Below are 15,648 nucleotides of genomic sequence, written 5' to 3'. Positions count from 1 at the left end.
CATCAAGAAGAAGAGGGAGAGGACTCAAATCAATAAAGTTAGAAATGAAAAAGGAGAGTTACAATGGACACTGCAGAAATACAAAGCATCCTAAGAGACTACTACAAGCAACTCTATGCCAATAAAATGAACAACCTGGAGGAAATGGACAAATTCTTAAAAAGGTATAAACTTGGAAGACTGAATCAGGAAGATACAAAATATGAACAGACCAATCACCAGTAAAGAAATTGAAACCGTGCTAAAATCTTTCAACAAACAAAAGTCCAGGACCAGATGGCTTCACAGGTGAATTCTATCATTTAGAGAAGAGCTAACACCCATCCTTCTCAAGCTCTTCCAAAAAACTGCAGACAAAGGAACACTCCCAAACTCATTCTACAAGGCCAGCATCACCCTGATACCAAAACCAGACAAAGATAATATAAAAAGAGAAAATTGTAGATCAATAGCAGTGATGAATATAGATGCAAAAATCCACAACAAAATACTAGCAAACAGAATCCAACAGCACATTAAAAGGATTATACACCATGATCAAGTGGGATTTATCCCATGGATGCAAGGATTCTTCAATAGACACAAATCAATCAATGTGATACACCATATTAACAAATTGAAGGAAAAAACCATATGATCATCTCAATAGATGCAGAAGAAGCTGCTGACAAAATTCAACACCCATTTATGATAAAAACTCTCCAGAAAGTAGGCATAGAGGGAACCTACCTCAACATAATAAAGGCCACATACAACAAACCCACAGCAAACATCATTCTCAATGGTCAAAAACTGAAAGTATTTCCTCTAAGGTCAGGAAGCTAGACAAGGATGTACACTCTCGCCACTATTATTCAACACAGTTTTAGAAGTCGTAGCCATGGCAATCAGAGAAGAAAAAGAAATAAAATGAATACAAATTGGAAAAGAAGTAAAACTGTCACTGTTTGCAGATGACATGGTACTATACATGGATAATCCTAAAGATGCCACCATAAAATTTCTAGACCTAATCAATGAATCTGGTAAAGTTGCAGGATACAAAATTAATGCACAGAAATCTCTTGCATTCCTATATTCTAACAACAAAAGATCAGAAAGAGAAATTAAGGAAACAATCCCATTCACTATTACAACAAAAAGAATAAAATACCGAGGAATAAACCTACCTAAGGAAGTCAAAGACCTGTATACAGAAAACTATAAGACACTGATGAAAGAACTCAAAGATGACACAAACAGATGGAGAGATATACCCTGTTCTTGGATTGGAAGAATCAATATTGTGAAAATGACTATACTACCCAAAGCAATCTATAGATTCAATGCAATCCCTATCAAATTACCACTGGCAGTTTTTACAGAACTAGAACAAAAGTCTTAAATTTTGAATGGAGATACAAAAGACCCCGAATAGCCAAAGCAGTCTTGAGGGAAAAAAACGGAGCTGGAGGAATGAGACTCCCTGACTTCAGACTATACTACAAAGCTACAGTAATCAAGGCAATATGGTACTGGCACAAAACCAGAAATATATATCAATGGAACAGGATAGAAAGCCCAGAGATAAACCCATGCACCTATGGTCAACTAATCTATGACAAAGGAGGCAAGGATATACAATGGAGAAAAGACAGTCTCTTCAATAAGTGGTGCTGGGAAAACTGGACAGCTACATGTAAAAGAATGAAATTAAAACACTCCCTACTACCATACACAAAAATAAACTCAAAATGGATTAAACACCGAAATGTAAGAGCAGACACTATAAAACTCTTAGAGGAAAAGATAGGAAGAACACTCTTTGACATAAATCACAGCAAGATCTTTTTTGACCCATTCCTAGATGGAAATAAAAACCAAAAAGAAACAAATGGGATCTAATGAAACGTAAAAGCTTTTGCACAGCAAAAGAAACTATAAACAAGATGAAAAGACAACCCTCAGAATGGGAGAAAATATTTGTAAACAAATCAATGGACAAAGGGTTAATCTCCAAAATATATAAACAGCTCATGCAGCACAATATTAAAAAAACAAACAACCCAATCCAAAAATGGGCAGAAGACCTAAATAAACATCTCTCCAAAGAACACAGACAGATGGCCAAGAGGCATATGAAAAGCTGCTCAACATCCCTAATTACTAGAGAAATGCAAATCAAAACTACAATGAGGTATCACCTCACAGCAGTTAGTATGGGCATCATCAGAAAATCTACAAACAACAAATGCTGGAGAGGGTGTGGAGAAAAGGGAACCCTCTTGCACTGTTGGTGGGAATGTAAATTGATACAGCCACTATGGAGAACAGTATGGAGGTTCCTTAAAAACCTAAAAATAGAATTACCATATGACCCAGCAACTCTACTACTGGGCATATGCCCAGAGAAAACCATAATTCAAAAAGACACATGCACCCTAATGTTCTTTGCAGCACTATTTACAATAGCCAGGTCATGGAAACAACCTAAATGCCCACTGAAAGATGAATGGATACAGAAGATGTGGTACATATATACAATGGAATATTACACAGCCATAAAGAGGAATGAAATTGGGTCATTTGTAGAGAGGTGTATGAGCCTAGAGACTGTCATACAGAGTGAAGTAAGTCAGAAAGAGAAAAACAAATATCATATATTAACGCATATATGTGGAATCTAGAAAAATCGTACAGATGAACCTGTTTGTAAGGCAGCAATAGAGACACAGATATAGAGAACAAACATATGGACACCAAGGGGGTGACAGTGTGGGGCGGTGGTGGGATGAATTGGGAGATTGGGATTGACATGTATACACTGATGTGTATAAAATAGATAACTAATAAGAACCTGCTGTATAAAAAAATAAAATTCATTAAAAAAAGAAAGAAAATTCACTTCTATGTTCACATATATAGAAATATAAAATTTGACTTTTATGTGATTTCCTTTTATAGCAAGCAGAAAATTCATCAATATTCATTGTAATCAGTTACTTTTGGGTGCTGGCAAAGAACATGGCCACAATAGAAATGTATTAATGTCATCTACGTGGAAGTAGGGATGGTAAAGGGAAAGGCTAATGTCTTTCATAGAGCAAAGGAATTACTAACAGAAGTTCCTTCTGAATTTTCTAAGCGATCATCAGATATCTTTAATACACAATCCAGTGACATCAAGTAGTAATATGCACTGAAAAACACTTCTAGACAACAATCTTAAAGGATACTAACAAAATATATTTCTCAAACTAGAAATCTGAGCTAAAGTCATAAGTTAGTGAATCCATATTATGATGCGATAGGACATTTTCTATCATTGTGCAATGATGATATATTCAAGGTTTGGCACAGAGATCTTCCATGGAGACAAATTCATAAACTTAGAAGTCATTTACTTTACTCACCTTTAATCTTATTTTTTTGACCAATTTGTTTTCTTCTGATTATAAGGTAATAAAAATTTGTTGCAGACCTTTAAGAATATAGCGAAGTACAAAGGTATAAAAAAGAATTGACCATAATCATAACAACTGGCACAATTAACATAATACTGTGTATTCTCTTCTTTATTTTCATGTATTCACCTAAAACAATATCATGAACATGATGTTATTAAAATTCTTCACAAATATAGATTTTTAACAACTGCATAATAGTTCATCCTCTGGAGGAAACATACTTTAATTGTAGTCCTATTTTAGGTTGCTGAGGATGTTCATTAAAACTTTTCTAGTGCTTCCTTGGTGGCGCAGCGGTGAGAGTCTGCCTGTCAATGCAGGGGACACGGGTTCGTGGCCCGGTCAGGGAAGATCCCACATGCCGCGGAGTGGCTAGGCCCATGAGCCATGGCTGATGGGCCTGCGTGTCCGGAGCCTGTGCTCCGCAAGGGGAGAGGCCACAACAGTGAGAGGCCCGCGTACCGCAAAAAAAACCAAACTTTTCTATATACGTAATCAAAAGATTTTATATATATATATATATATTTAAATATATTATTAAATTTTTAGTAAACATCCTCAGCAATGTAAAATAGGAGTACCTTAAATAAATTATATATTTATATATGTGTGTGTGTGTGTGTGTATATATATATATATATATATATATATAATATATGCTCATTTTACTAAATAATCATTTAAGATGAATTCAGAGGAGAGGAAATTCATCCTTTTATACATGAGGAAATGTAGACCCATACAGTTATGTGACTGATGAGGTCCAAAACTAAGGTTATCTAATTTCCTGTTTTACTCTATCCATGTTCATAAAGGAGTCTACTAGTTTATTTCCATAATGTCATCCTCTACAAGTTAAAAGCACAGATGTTGGATCTCATTCTGTTGTGATGCATTCTATTACTATAACTTAACATTGGTATCTTTAAATTCATAATCCATTATTCATCTTTCACTCATAAAACTATTTAATTCCCTCTCCAGCCTACATATAGTGGCAATAAACCAAATCAGAAAAGCAAATTCAAATATTAAGAAATACATAGGAAATATTAAAACAAACTAGGAAAAAAAAAGTAAGACATTCTTTTCTTATTTTTCACTAGATTACAAGTAAAAATCTATTCAAATATGGAAAAAGCCCCATTGTGATTACCCATAGGCAACAATTTAAAATAAACTGAGGAGATGCTATGATACAGTATAATTATAATTCAAAGAGTTAAAGCATATTAAACAGATTTGGATACAATTCTGAAGTTATTTGGGAGAGATATGAAGGGCTGATTTTTAGATAGGATGTTTACTTTCTGGAAAAGTGCATTCCCTGCTTCCAAGGGGAGAAGTGAATCAACAATCCAGAAAGCCTGAAACTGAACTGACCTTCCACAGACAATCTCCAAATATATTGATGGATAAGCCAAAGAATCCAACTGAGAATTATTGGAAAAATGTAACAACTTTCAAGTGTATATGCAGTGTAAGATTCAAGATTATTCTGGTTTTTTTAGAATTGTAAAACTTGAGTTTTTATTTCTGGGAATTATAAAAATATTAAAATAATTTAATTATTCAGATAACCATTAATTAATAAAAAATAAGAAATCTCTATACTCAAACATCACAACTTAGCTTTAAATAAAAATTGTAGGTCTTTAATTCAATTTTTTCCCCTCTGTCCTTTTAAAACTTATTTGGGAGCATCATTATTAATTATTTTTCCTAGTCATAAATGTTATTGGAACATAAAACATGAGAGCTCACTGTAAGGGTAAAAATATATGTACTAAAACTCATCAAATACAGTAGGTTAGTATATGATGTGACAAATGTTTTCCTTCATCCTAGTACAGGTTCTTCATCTAATTTTGACAAGTAAAAACAATATGAATTAAGTGAATGGAAATTTATATTTAGTCCAACTTATGAACCAAAAGCCATTCTGCATCTATATATTTATATCCATTTTAAAAAAAAAGAAAACAACCACTAAATTTCAAAATGGTTTTGTGTCTCTGACTCATATTACTGGTTCAAGTTAAAATTAATGAGTAGATTTCTTTTAAAAACTTGATGTAAACCAATGGCATTAAAGTCCTGCACAGAATGTATTTGTCAGTGTTTTGCATATCATAGTTTCTTACTGTAAAACACAATGAAATTGGCCTTCCCACATGGTTCTCACTTTTTATTTTTATTTTTTTAAGATATAAGTGACAGAGGATATTTCCATACGTGATATATTTTCAACTTTCATGTGTCTACTTACACTTCAGTGGTTCATAATACTATTATTAAGTACACAGCAGGAAAGACAGCCCAGAAAGAACTACACAATAGATATGATACTGAAGGTTATGTGCAATTCCCAATATTCTGGCTATCAACCTTATCATTTTTCTCTCCCAAATAAGAAAGCATCTGGAATACGAGTGACTGACAATTATACAATTATATAGATAAGATTGCACTAGCTTTATTTACTAATACAGAAAAAGCAAACCAATCTCAAACTTTAGTACTTTATTATTAGTAATTATTTACCCCACACCCCACAACTAATAACAAAACAACAACATTTTTAACACTTCATTTCAGAGTCACTACCCTACCAATTAAAACCCAAACTAAAGTTAACATTTTAATGTGGACTTGGACAATATGCTACATTTAATAGATTTAATCTTATTGATTAGAGAGAAATAAAACTGCTTTTAGGTGATTTATTTTCACTTTCAAGTTGCTACTAAGCTTCTTCATGACAGTCACTTCTATTATACTCTCTAAGTGATCTACAACATTTCCAATCTGTTCATTCCATCTTTGATATACCCTACAACGATTAAATTGTATTTTTATAATAAGTACTACTCAAAAGCAAGAAAGACCTTAGATGTTTTTCTTATCATCACTGCAGCTAGAAAAAAGAAGTAGGGGTCATCACCTAAAGTTCCCTTCCACTTACGCACAACACTTATCCAACCTCAAGTCTCTTGCTATACTTTTAGCCAAAAGTGAGTCAAGTGACTGCTTCTCCTGTGACAATAATAGTGGTCCCTCATGATAGGTGAAGGAAATTGTTTCATAGAGACCACCAACATTTAGTTTTAGACAAAAGGATGTGGATAACTTTTTTTGCAAACCTATCTAAAGGTGCTCAATGTTAACTTCTACATACATACAAGTATGGCTACATCTAGATGTAGGAAAATCTAATGGGTTGAAGATCCAAGTTTTTAAAGAGACATAGGTGACCAGAAATCAGGTGCAGTTTCCATTAACTAAAATATTCTTCACTTTATATAATGATTTGTTGCAGGGGTTCATAAATAGAGAATTTCTGTACGTATTCAAAAATGAAAAAAATTATAATATATGAATTTAGTCACATATTTTATGGAATGTAAACATGGTATAAGGAATGTGGGCATTTGTTATAAATTAAAAGCTGAAAAATGTTAGTTACCAATATGATTTCTATTATACATGAGTTTTTAACTAATTACTTAGAAAATTGATGTCTATAGGTCTTTTACACATTATTTCTGTTAAACACTAACTAAAAACATAAAGTACAAAGCATTTATGTGAGGAAAAAACAACCGTTGCCACTGGGATCAGGTAGTCAGCTGAAAGCATCTTTTGGCACTTTATTGAGTTGTCGAAGTTCTTTTCTAGATTTACACACACACACACACACACACACACACACACCCATTGACAGCTTACATTATCTATATGATATTTAAAAGGAAATTTTCAAATATAAACTGTTCCACTATAAAATTCACGACTACTCTTGGCTGGGCTACCTGAGCAACCTGTGTGGCATACTTTTGTTCCTACATTTGAAATCCAATCATAGCAGTAATAAGAAGACTTACCGGTCCAAACGAATTACTGTCAAAACTGTGTCCATGATGATCACCTTCAACCCAGATGTGACCACGGGGGACTTTGACATAGCGGTTTTTGTGTCCCATAGTTCTAGAAATAAACAGCATAACCATTGAGAAAGATCAGAAAAGACAGAGATCAAACAGTTAAGCATACAAATTCAGGAAAGGTAAAAATACTACTGTAAAGATGCAACGGATTATTATAGGTTACATGTAAGGCTACTCTTGAATTTTCTTTTAAATAAGATGTGGTTAAGACCCTGTAAACCTATCCACAGTATTTTTTTTCATGTTTCTGTAGGTAGGAATTTTGTGCTTAAACAAGATGCACTAGTACCAGATAATGGTTTGCTACTTAACTTAATTCATAATATCCTATGTTTTTATAAAACTCAATAAGCCCCAACAAAATGCAGATCTATTTTATTTCTGACATCTGCTTTTACCTCAATGGTCAACTTGGCCAGCTGCAATCTTCATTTTTTTAGTCAAATAAACTTCTCAAACCAACTGAGAGAATTTTCATAACCTCTTAATACTTTAAAATTCAGAATATATAAGGAAAAAAAACCCCTAGATGATCTCTTGTCAAATATAAGCTATCAAAGCCAACTGAAAATTTTTGGTTAGCACCATTCAATTTCATAAATAATTCTTTTTTTTTAAATTTTTGGCTGCGTTGGGTCTTCGTTGCTGTGTGAGGGTGTTCTCTAGCTGCAGTGAGCGGGGGCTACTCTTTGTTGTGCTACGTTGGCTTCTCATTGTGGTGGCTTCTCTTGTTGCAGAACATGGGCTCTAGGTGCGCAGGGCTCAGTAGTCGTGGCTCGTGGGCTCTAAAGCGCAGGCTCAGTAGTTGTGGCACACAGGTTTAGTGGTTCCATGGCATGTGGGATCTTCCTGGACCAGGGATCGAACCCATATCCCTGCATTGGCAGGCATATTCTTAACCACTGCGCCACCAGGGAAATCCCATAAATCATTCTTGAAAATGAGAAACTTTTCAACAATTTTGAAGACAATATTTAGAGAGCAATGATCGACGATATACATTTAGTGGAACATTCTGTCTTCTTAAGGCTGACAAGGAAACCAAGTAAGGAAAGGCTCTCTCATACTGTGTTGGTGGCAATGTAAAACGATACAACTTTTTTCCTATTTTGCCATTGGGGGCCCATTTTTGTCAAATTTATTAATAGACTAAAATGTATGTGCCTTTTGACCTAGTTATTTTACTGATAGAAATCCATTCCAAAGAAATAATCAGAAATATGGACAAATATTTATTACCAGAGATGTTCAACACAGGCCTTTTGTAACAACAACAACAACAAAAATCTTTCTAAATAATCAACAAGAGATTGGTTACATAAATTATAATATAACTAATTAAATAAACGGGATGGAATTAGATTAAATATTATCCCAAGTCTATAATAATAAATTCTTTTCAGGGAAGAGACTATTTTTTTCTTCTTTCATTCCCCAAAGAATTCCAGACAATGTCTAGCTTAAAGAAGCTTCTCAATAAATAATATTTGAATGAATAAATGTCACCCCCAAGTCTATAGACTTAACCCCAGAGACTGAGCTTTATACACTGTTCTTTGAGGTGGAGTCCCAATCAGACCATTTCTGTTGTATATATGCAGAAGAATACATAAAAAAGGAAAACTGTACATAAGTTGGTGCTATAGAAATTGAAACTATTCACTGTCTAGAATGGTTTTTAATTTTCAAGATAATTTCAGTGTTGAATTGCTTTGCTTTAGATCACTAAATCATTCATGCAAGGTGTTGTGACCATTAGAAGCCCACAGTAAGTAAATGACTGCTGTTTATTTTTAATTACTACTGGGAAGAAGAGTTGCAGCTTTTTAAAGAAAAGCAGAGGGCTTCCCTGGTGGCGCAGTGGTTGAGAGTCCACCTGCCGATGCAGGGGACACGGGTTCGTGCCCCAGTCCGGGAAGATCCCACATGCCCCGACTGGGCCCATGAGCCATGGCCGCTGAGCCTGCACGTCCGGAGCCTGTGCTCCGCAACGGGAGAGGCCACAACGGTGAGAGGCCCGCGTACCGCAAAAAGAAAAAAAAAAAAAAGAAATGCAGAAACAAGTTGAATACATCATACTGTCATATAAATGTTCCTCAATTAAAATCAATTAGTTGTTGACATCACTAGTTATTTTATCATGAGATTCCTTCTAAGAACTAATATCCCACATCAAGTATTAATGATGGGGAGAAGACCCTTTTACTTAATTGTTGGCAAGGCACATTCTCCTAATAAGTCCAAGTATTTGTTTACTTTATTAAGCTGGCTAGTTTGGCTAAGTACTTAGAAAGGAAACAATTACCTATTTTGTCTCTTCAAATAACCATTCAAGCAGAAATATGAAATAAAACCGATCATTTCTGCAATTAAATGGTAGGTTCTAAGTCAAGCATATTCTTCTGGAAAATGAATCTGATATAAAACTCAGATTCAGTTTCAATGTCATATAAACCAAGGAGTCAAGATACTTGTGATAGAAAATAACAGTATCATAAAATTACCAGTGACAATTGCACATTTCCTTGCATTGACTATCTTATTTAAAATTTTTAAATACATCCAACTTCCCAACATTTTCTAGCCCCTTGCAATGCTTTATTTTTCTTCATTGCACCCACTAACACGATATGTACTTCCTAGTTTATTGGTTTATTGCCTATCTTTCACCCACTAGAACGTAAATTTTGGAACTTTGTGTTTCATGTTCACGAGAGTATTCCCAGAGCGCAAAAGAATGTACCATACAAAGTGCTCAATAAACATTTGTTAAATGAATGACCAAATGAATGTATAACTGAAGAATGAAAAACACTTTCACAAAGGTTGAATAATACAGAAGAAAGTGCATAGATTCTGGAAACAGACTAAACCAGTTTTAATCTTTATGCAGTTACAAGTAATCTTGTGCAAATTACTTAGTTTCTATCTCCATTTGTCTACCTTTGAAATGGGATGGATTAGACACGCCCTAACTGGATTGAGATGCAGGTTAGTAGTTAGATGAGAATATAATGGAGAGGTTGTTATAGAGCATGGTCTCTGCAATCAGCCTATCTTGGCTTTGATGTCTGACTTAACACTTCCAAGTTTATGTAATCTTGGACAAGTTGATAAAACTCAAGCGTTGGTTTCATTTGCAGAATGGGGCAAATAATAGTACCTAAGTCAAAAAGTGGTTCTATGGATAAAAGTGGCATGTATTAAACACTTGATAAATGGATTCTCTTACAGTTGAGACTTTTTAAGTAAAGCACTCAATCTAGTTCTTATGTACAGTAAGAACTCAGTAAGCCATAGTTATTATTGCTATTATCTTCCTTTGTCCACTGTTTTCTTTCATTTTATAATTCAGAATGTGTTCAGCCTCTACTGTCTATTAGCATCAGTCTTTTAAAATTACCTGAGTTATGCTTCAATAATTTCTTTCCCTCACATTTGCACTGGGGCTATAGATTAATGGTACAGTGAATCTTATTTTTCTTTCATTCTTATGCCCTTCTGGGATATTGTAAAACTTACATGTGAAAACACAATCTACCTGTTTGTACATACGCAAGCATGCAGAGAGTAGCAGGTGAAAGCACAATCCATTTGTTTTCACTTACTAATCACTTACATATTTGAATGTTGCTACGCTAATAGAGAATGGTTCACCTAGACACTAGACAGGGTGTGAAATAACTCTTTGAGCTGTAGAACCCTGCTAAAATTCATGCCATATACACATATTTAATTTCTCAGGCTTCAATCTAACTTAAAAAAAAATAACCCAAAGTAGCTTTAAAAAATATGACGTTAAAATATTGAGCTGGTTCCTTTTAGGACTGCCAAAGAAATATAATACTTCTAATAGAATCTCTCTAGAGAAGGAATTTTAAATAGCTTTGTGCTCCTGAATTCACATAAAAGAAAGACAAGGTAATCTTTTAGGCGATTTAACAGTTAAATGAGGTGTCAGCCTACAAGGTTGTATGTATCTATGGCTTGCAAATAATTTTGGTTTTGACTGTCAAAAATGAGTTCTGTATGGTATTCTAACTACCTGTCTACAAAAAGGCATTTTTAGTACTAGCTTTACCAAGTTACCTAGGTCTTATAAATGGAATGAAGAATGGTTTTTTCCAATTTGATTTGACCTTGAAAACAATGGTTTATTTTTTCTTTTTTAGGTCTCAATGTTTTGAGTGTCATCAGTTGAATACAAAATTGTCTATGTAATCCTTGATGTCACAAGAAGGAAACAAATTCATATTTAAAGTATTTCCCAAATACACACACACACACGTTCTTAATGTAGGTAATTAGTATTAATAATTCATAATTGATTAAGGTGTTTTTATTTATTTATTTTTCAAACCATTCTATTGAATTTTTTTCATTGTCCAAAGTAGTGGCTGCCCTGAAGGTGTTTACTGGACACTCCCTGGATCCTAGACCCCCTGGGTTTTCACTGTCCAGAAGGGATCACGAGTATAGAGCTCAGGATTCAGTAAGATCAAGAGTTGGAACTAGATCTCTTTTATCATCATTAATAGACTGACTAGAAAAAAGTAATCTACCATCAGGAAAGGGAAATGAAAAGGCCATTTGCCTGTCTAGGGTGACCTCTGGAAGGGAAAAATTCTCTCTTCAGAGTCCACATCCTGCTCTCAAGGTGAGACGGGTTCAAATTCACACTGCTCATGTGGTCTGGGATAGTCAAGAATTAAGTGTAATTGGCTCCAGGAATCTTGGACAAGTTAGTTTAAACAATTAGTTTATCAATCAATAGTTCAAGGACACGGGTTCTTTCCAGTTTTTGGCTATTACCAATAAAGCCACCATGAACCTATAGGTATTTATGTGGATACATGTTTTCAATCTGGCAGAAGGAACTATAAATCTCTTCAGGGATAATCTCTCAATTCAGAGTTTTCAAGGTTTCTACAGATAAGGCCCAGTCAATAGGCACTCACAATCCAAAAAACAGAACTCACAAGGAAATAACCAGCATTAATGAGTCAGAACTCATTAACAAACAGAAGAATTTGACCACCAAGGACTTAAACTGCTGGATTTCTCAAACACAGAATATAATTTATACAAATTCAAATATTTTTTAAAATTAAAAAAGGGAATTAAAAACATGAACAAGGAACAATATACATTTTTAAAAGACAGATATTTGAGAAAAAATCAAACAGCTTCTAAAAATTAAAATATGCTATTAAATAGGTGGATTAAAAAGCAGATGAATATAAATGAAAGAAAGAAGAACTGGAATATATATCTAAAGATTACTTAGACTTTAGCACAGAGAGGTAAGGAAATGAAAAGTAGGAGAGATGGAGAATATTATTAGAAAATGTAATATAAGTGTAATGAGAGTCCCAAAGGAAGAGAATAAAAAGGAACAAGGAAGAGATAATATTTGAGACATAGTGATGGAGAATTTTCCAGAACTGATGAAAGCATGAATTACAGCTTCAGTAATCAAAGTGAATCACAAGTAAGATAAATAAATGGAAAGAAATCACACCGTGATACATTGTAATGAAACTGCAGAACACTAAGGAACCCTTCTTCCCTAAAAAATTTTTGAAAAGCTGCCGGAGAAAAAAGAGATTATCTTCAAAGGAATAGCAAACTGACAGCAGAGTTCCCTTGTTAGGAGATAAATATAATCCAGCAATTTTAAGTGTACAGTTCAATGAATTTTAAAAATCTACCCAAGGCCATAATCACTAGATCAAGATATGAAACATCCGATCACCCAGAAAAGGCCCCTCATGCCCTTCTGCAGGCAGACCTGCCTCCCTCCGTCCTCGTCTCCAGCAAACACAGCTGAGCTTTTTGTCACCATAGTTGTGCCTCTTCTAGAATTTCACATAAATGGGACCATTCTATATGCATTCTTTGATTTCTGGTTTTCTTTCTTTAATGTAGTCTATTTGCTTTTGAGATTAATCTGTGTTGTTGCACATGTTAGTCATTTGTTACGTTTTTCTTAATAGTATACTGCTACAGAGATACACCACAATTAGTTTATCAATCAATAGTTCAAGGACACTTGGGTTCTTTCCAGTTTTTGGCTGTTATCAATAAAGCCACCATGAACCTATAGGTATTTATGTGGATACATGTTTTCATTTCTCCTGGGTAAATATCTACAAATGAAATGGCTGAGTCCTATGGTAACCGAATGTTTAGCCTTGCAACATGTCAGACTGGCTTCCAATGCAGCTGTACCAACAATGTGTGGGTTCCAGTTGTGCCATACACCACTGACACTTGATAATCACCATTCTTTTAAATTTTAGCCATTTTAGGGGCCTACCAAGATTATAACTTATACCATGATTCAAAACATAAGCCACAAAGCAGTCTATTATATATATATAGCAGATAACAGTCTAAACTACCATAGACAAAATTTCACAAGCTGGAAACATCTGCAAGAAAATAATTGGTGAATGGAGGAATAAATAAATGAACGAATGTCAAATGTTGCTAACTGCAGAGGTGTTCAAAGGATGATATTGTTTTAGGCTGGAATAGTCAGAAAAGGCACTATGTATATTTGAATCCAGATATGAAGAACAGATAAAACCTAAAAGGTAAGGAAGATAGTGTGGGTTTCAAATCCCATTCGCTTATAGAAAAAAAAGATTTCTTTTTCCTTAGTACATTATTTTCTGGAGATATACCACTATAAATTAAGGGAGATATTTCATAACTCGCTTTCTAATGAGGACATTCAATGATTATAATTGTATAGAAAAATTAAATATATTTAAATTATTTTATTCTAAAAATGTATTATTGATTTTTCTCATATATTCTATTTGTTATTACAATACACCTAATATTAACCTAGATCATATTGAGTCAAAAAGTTTAAGGTAGGGCTTCCCTGATGGTGCAGTGGTTGAGAGTCCGCCTGCCGATGCAGGGGACACGGGTTCGTGCCCCGGTCTGGGAAGATCCCACATGCTGCGGAGCAGCTGGGCCAGTGAGCCATGTCTGCTGAGCCTGCGCGTCCGGAGCCTGTGCTCTGCAATGGGAGAGGCCACAACAGTGAGAGGCCCGCGTACCACAAAAAAAAAAAAGAAAAAAGTTTAAGGTAAATATATTATTGAATTATATATAGCATAATTATAAACATTATGTAAGCTATCTGAATATATAAAAGATAACTCCACAAAGTAAATAATGTATCTAACTTACATATATTTAAAATTAGTTTTTGCTAAAATGATCACCAATTACATGACATGTCAAAGGTGTAAATACCATAATCAGTTTACCTACTGTTAACTGGATCTTATCATGTAATATATATAGTGATTCATTCCACGCATGGCTTCCTAGCAAACAAATTTAAATAGAACAATGAACTTGTAATGCATAATTTTATTTTTCAAAAAAAAATCAATATGTATTATAAATGGTATTGTTGTGCTTGTTTACAAAGTTTTCTTTCAAAATGATTTCCTGTGTGTCCACATCATTCATCGTTTAGTTCCACAGGTTTTTCCCACATGCTAGTTACAGAAGGGGGCGGGGTAAACATATTTCAGTGCTTTCTTAACGTAAGGTCCAATAATACTTAGATATTAGAGGAACTATGAACAATTTTCCATCTGTTTGCTCTGATCCCAGTCTTATAACTTTAACTTTTTAGTATTAAAAGGAATGGTTACTATTCTCTTTATTTCCTACAAACAAAATTAATGAGCCTTGGATTAATTACTAGTAAAACAAAAAATAAATGCCTCAGAGCTAAAGAGATCACCAAACAATGGCTCTTCTTTAAAAATATTTCTTTAGAATAGGAATAATAGACAATTTTGAAGCTGGAAAGCAGTGTGGCAGAGGGAAAATTAATATAGGTTTTCAAACTAGCCAGACTCTGGTTCTGCCACTTCCTACTTGCATGGCCTTGAGCTCATCAGTTGTAATAGAGGATAACACTATCTGCTTCATAGAGGTGTGATGACATATGAGATAAGGCATGTAACATTTTTAGAATAGTGTCTGGCAGAATAGACCCTAATAAATGGTAAACTTCATTATCAGAATTAGGGAATAAGCTTAGCTATTCTTATGATACAATAATTAAGGCAGCTAGAAAAAAAAACTTCTCTAATTCAAATTAATTCCACAAATATTTATTACCCAGTGGTATCAAGAACTGTTAGGCACTAGAAATGTAAACATAAATATGACACAGACCTGCTCTGGAAGAATTCTTAGCTTAGCTAAGTAAATAG

General features: G+C 34.2%; 1 protein-coding gene across 1 annotated transcript in view; it reads right to left on the bottom strand.

Moving 5' to 3' along the window:
* IMMP2L (inner mitochondrial membrane peptidase subunit 2) overlaps positions 1–15,648 on the bottom strand; it is a 910,414-nt gene that overhangs the window by 191,504 nt on the left and 703,262 nt on the right. The window contains exon 6 of the mRNA XM_004269889.3: positions 7,331–7,433. Within this exon, the coding sequence (XP_004269937.1) occupies positions 7,331–7,433 (103 nt within the window). The remainder of the gene's footprint in view (positions 1–7,330; positions 7,434–15,648) is intronic.

The sequence above is a fragment of the Orcinus orca genome, chromosome 9 (genome assembly GCF_937001465.1).
Source record: "Orcinus orca chromosome 9, mOrcOrc1.1, whole genome shotgun sequence".
NCBI lineage: Eukaryota > Metazoa > Chordata > Mammalia > Artiodactyla > Delphinidae > Orcinus > Orcinus orca.
This window is presented reverse-complemented; position numbering and strand designations above follow the sequence as displayed.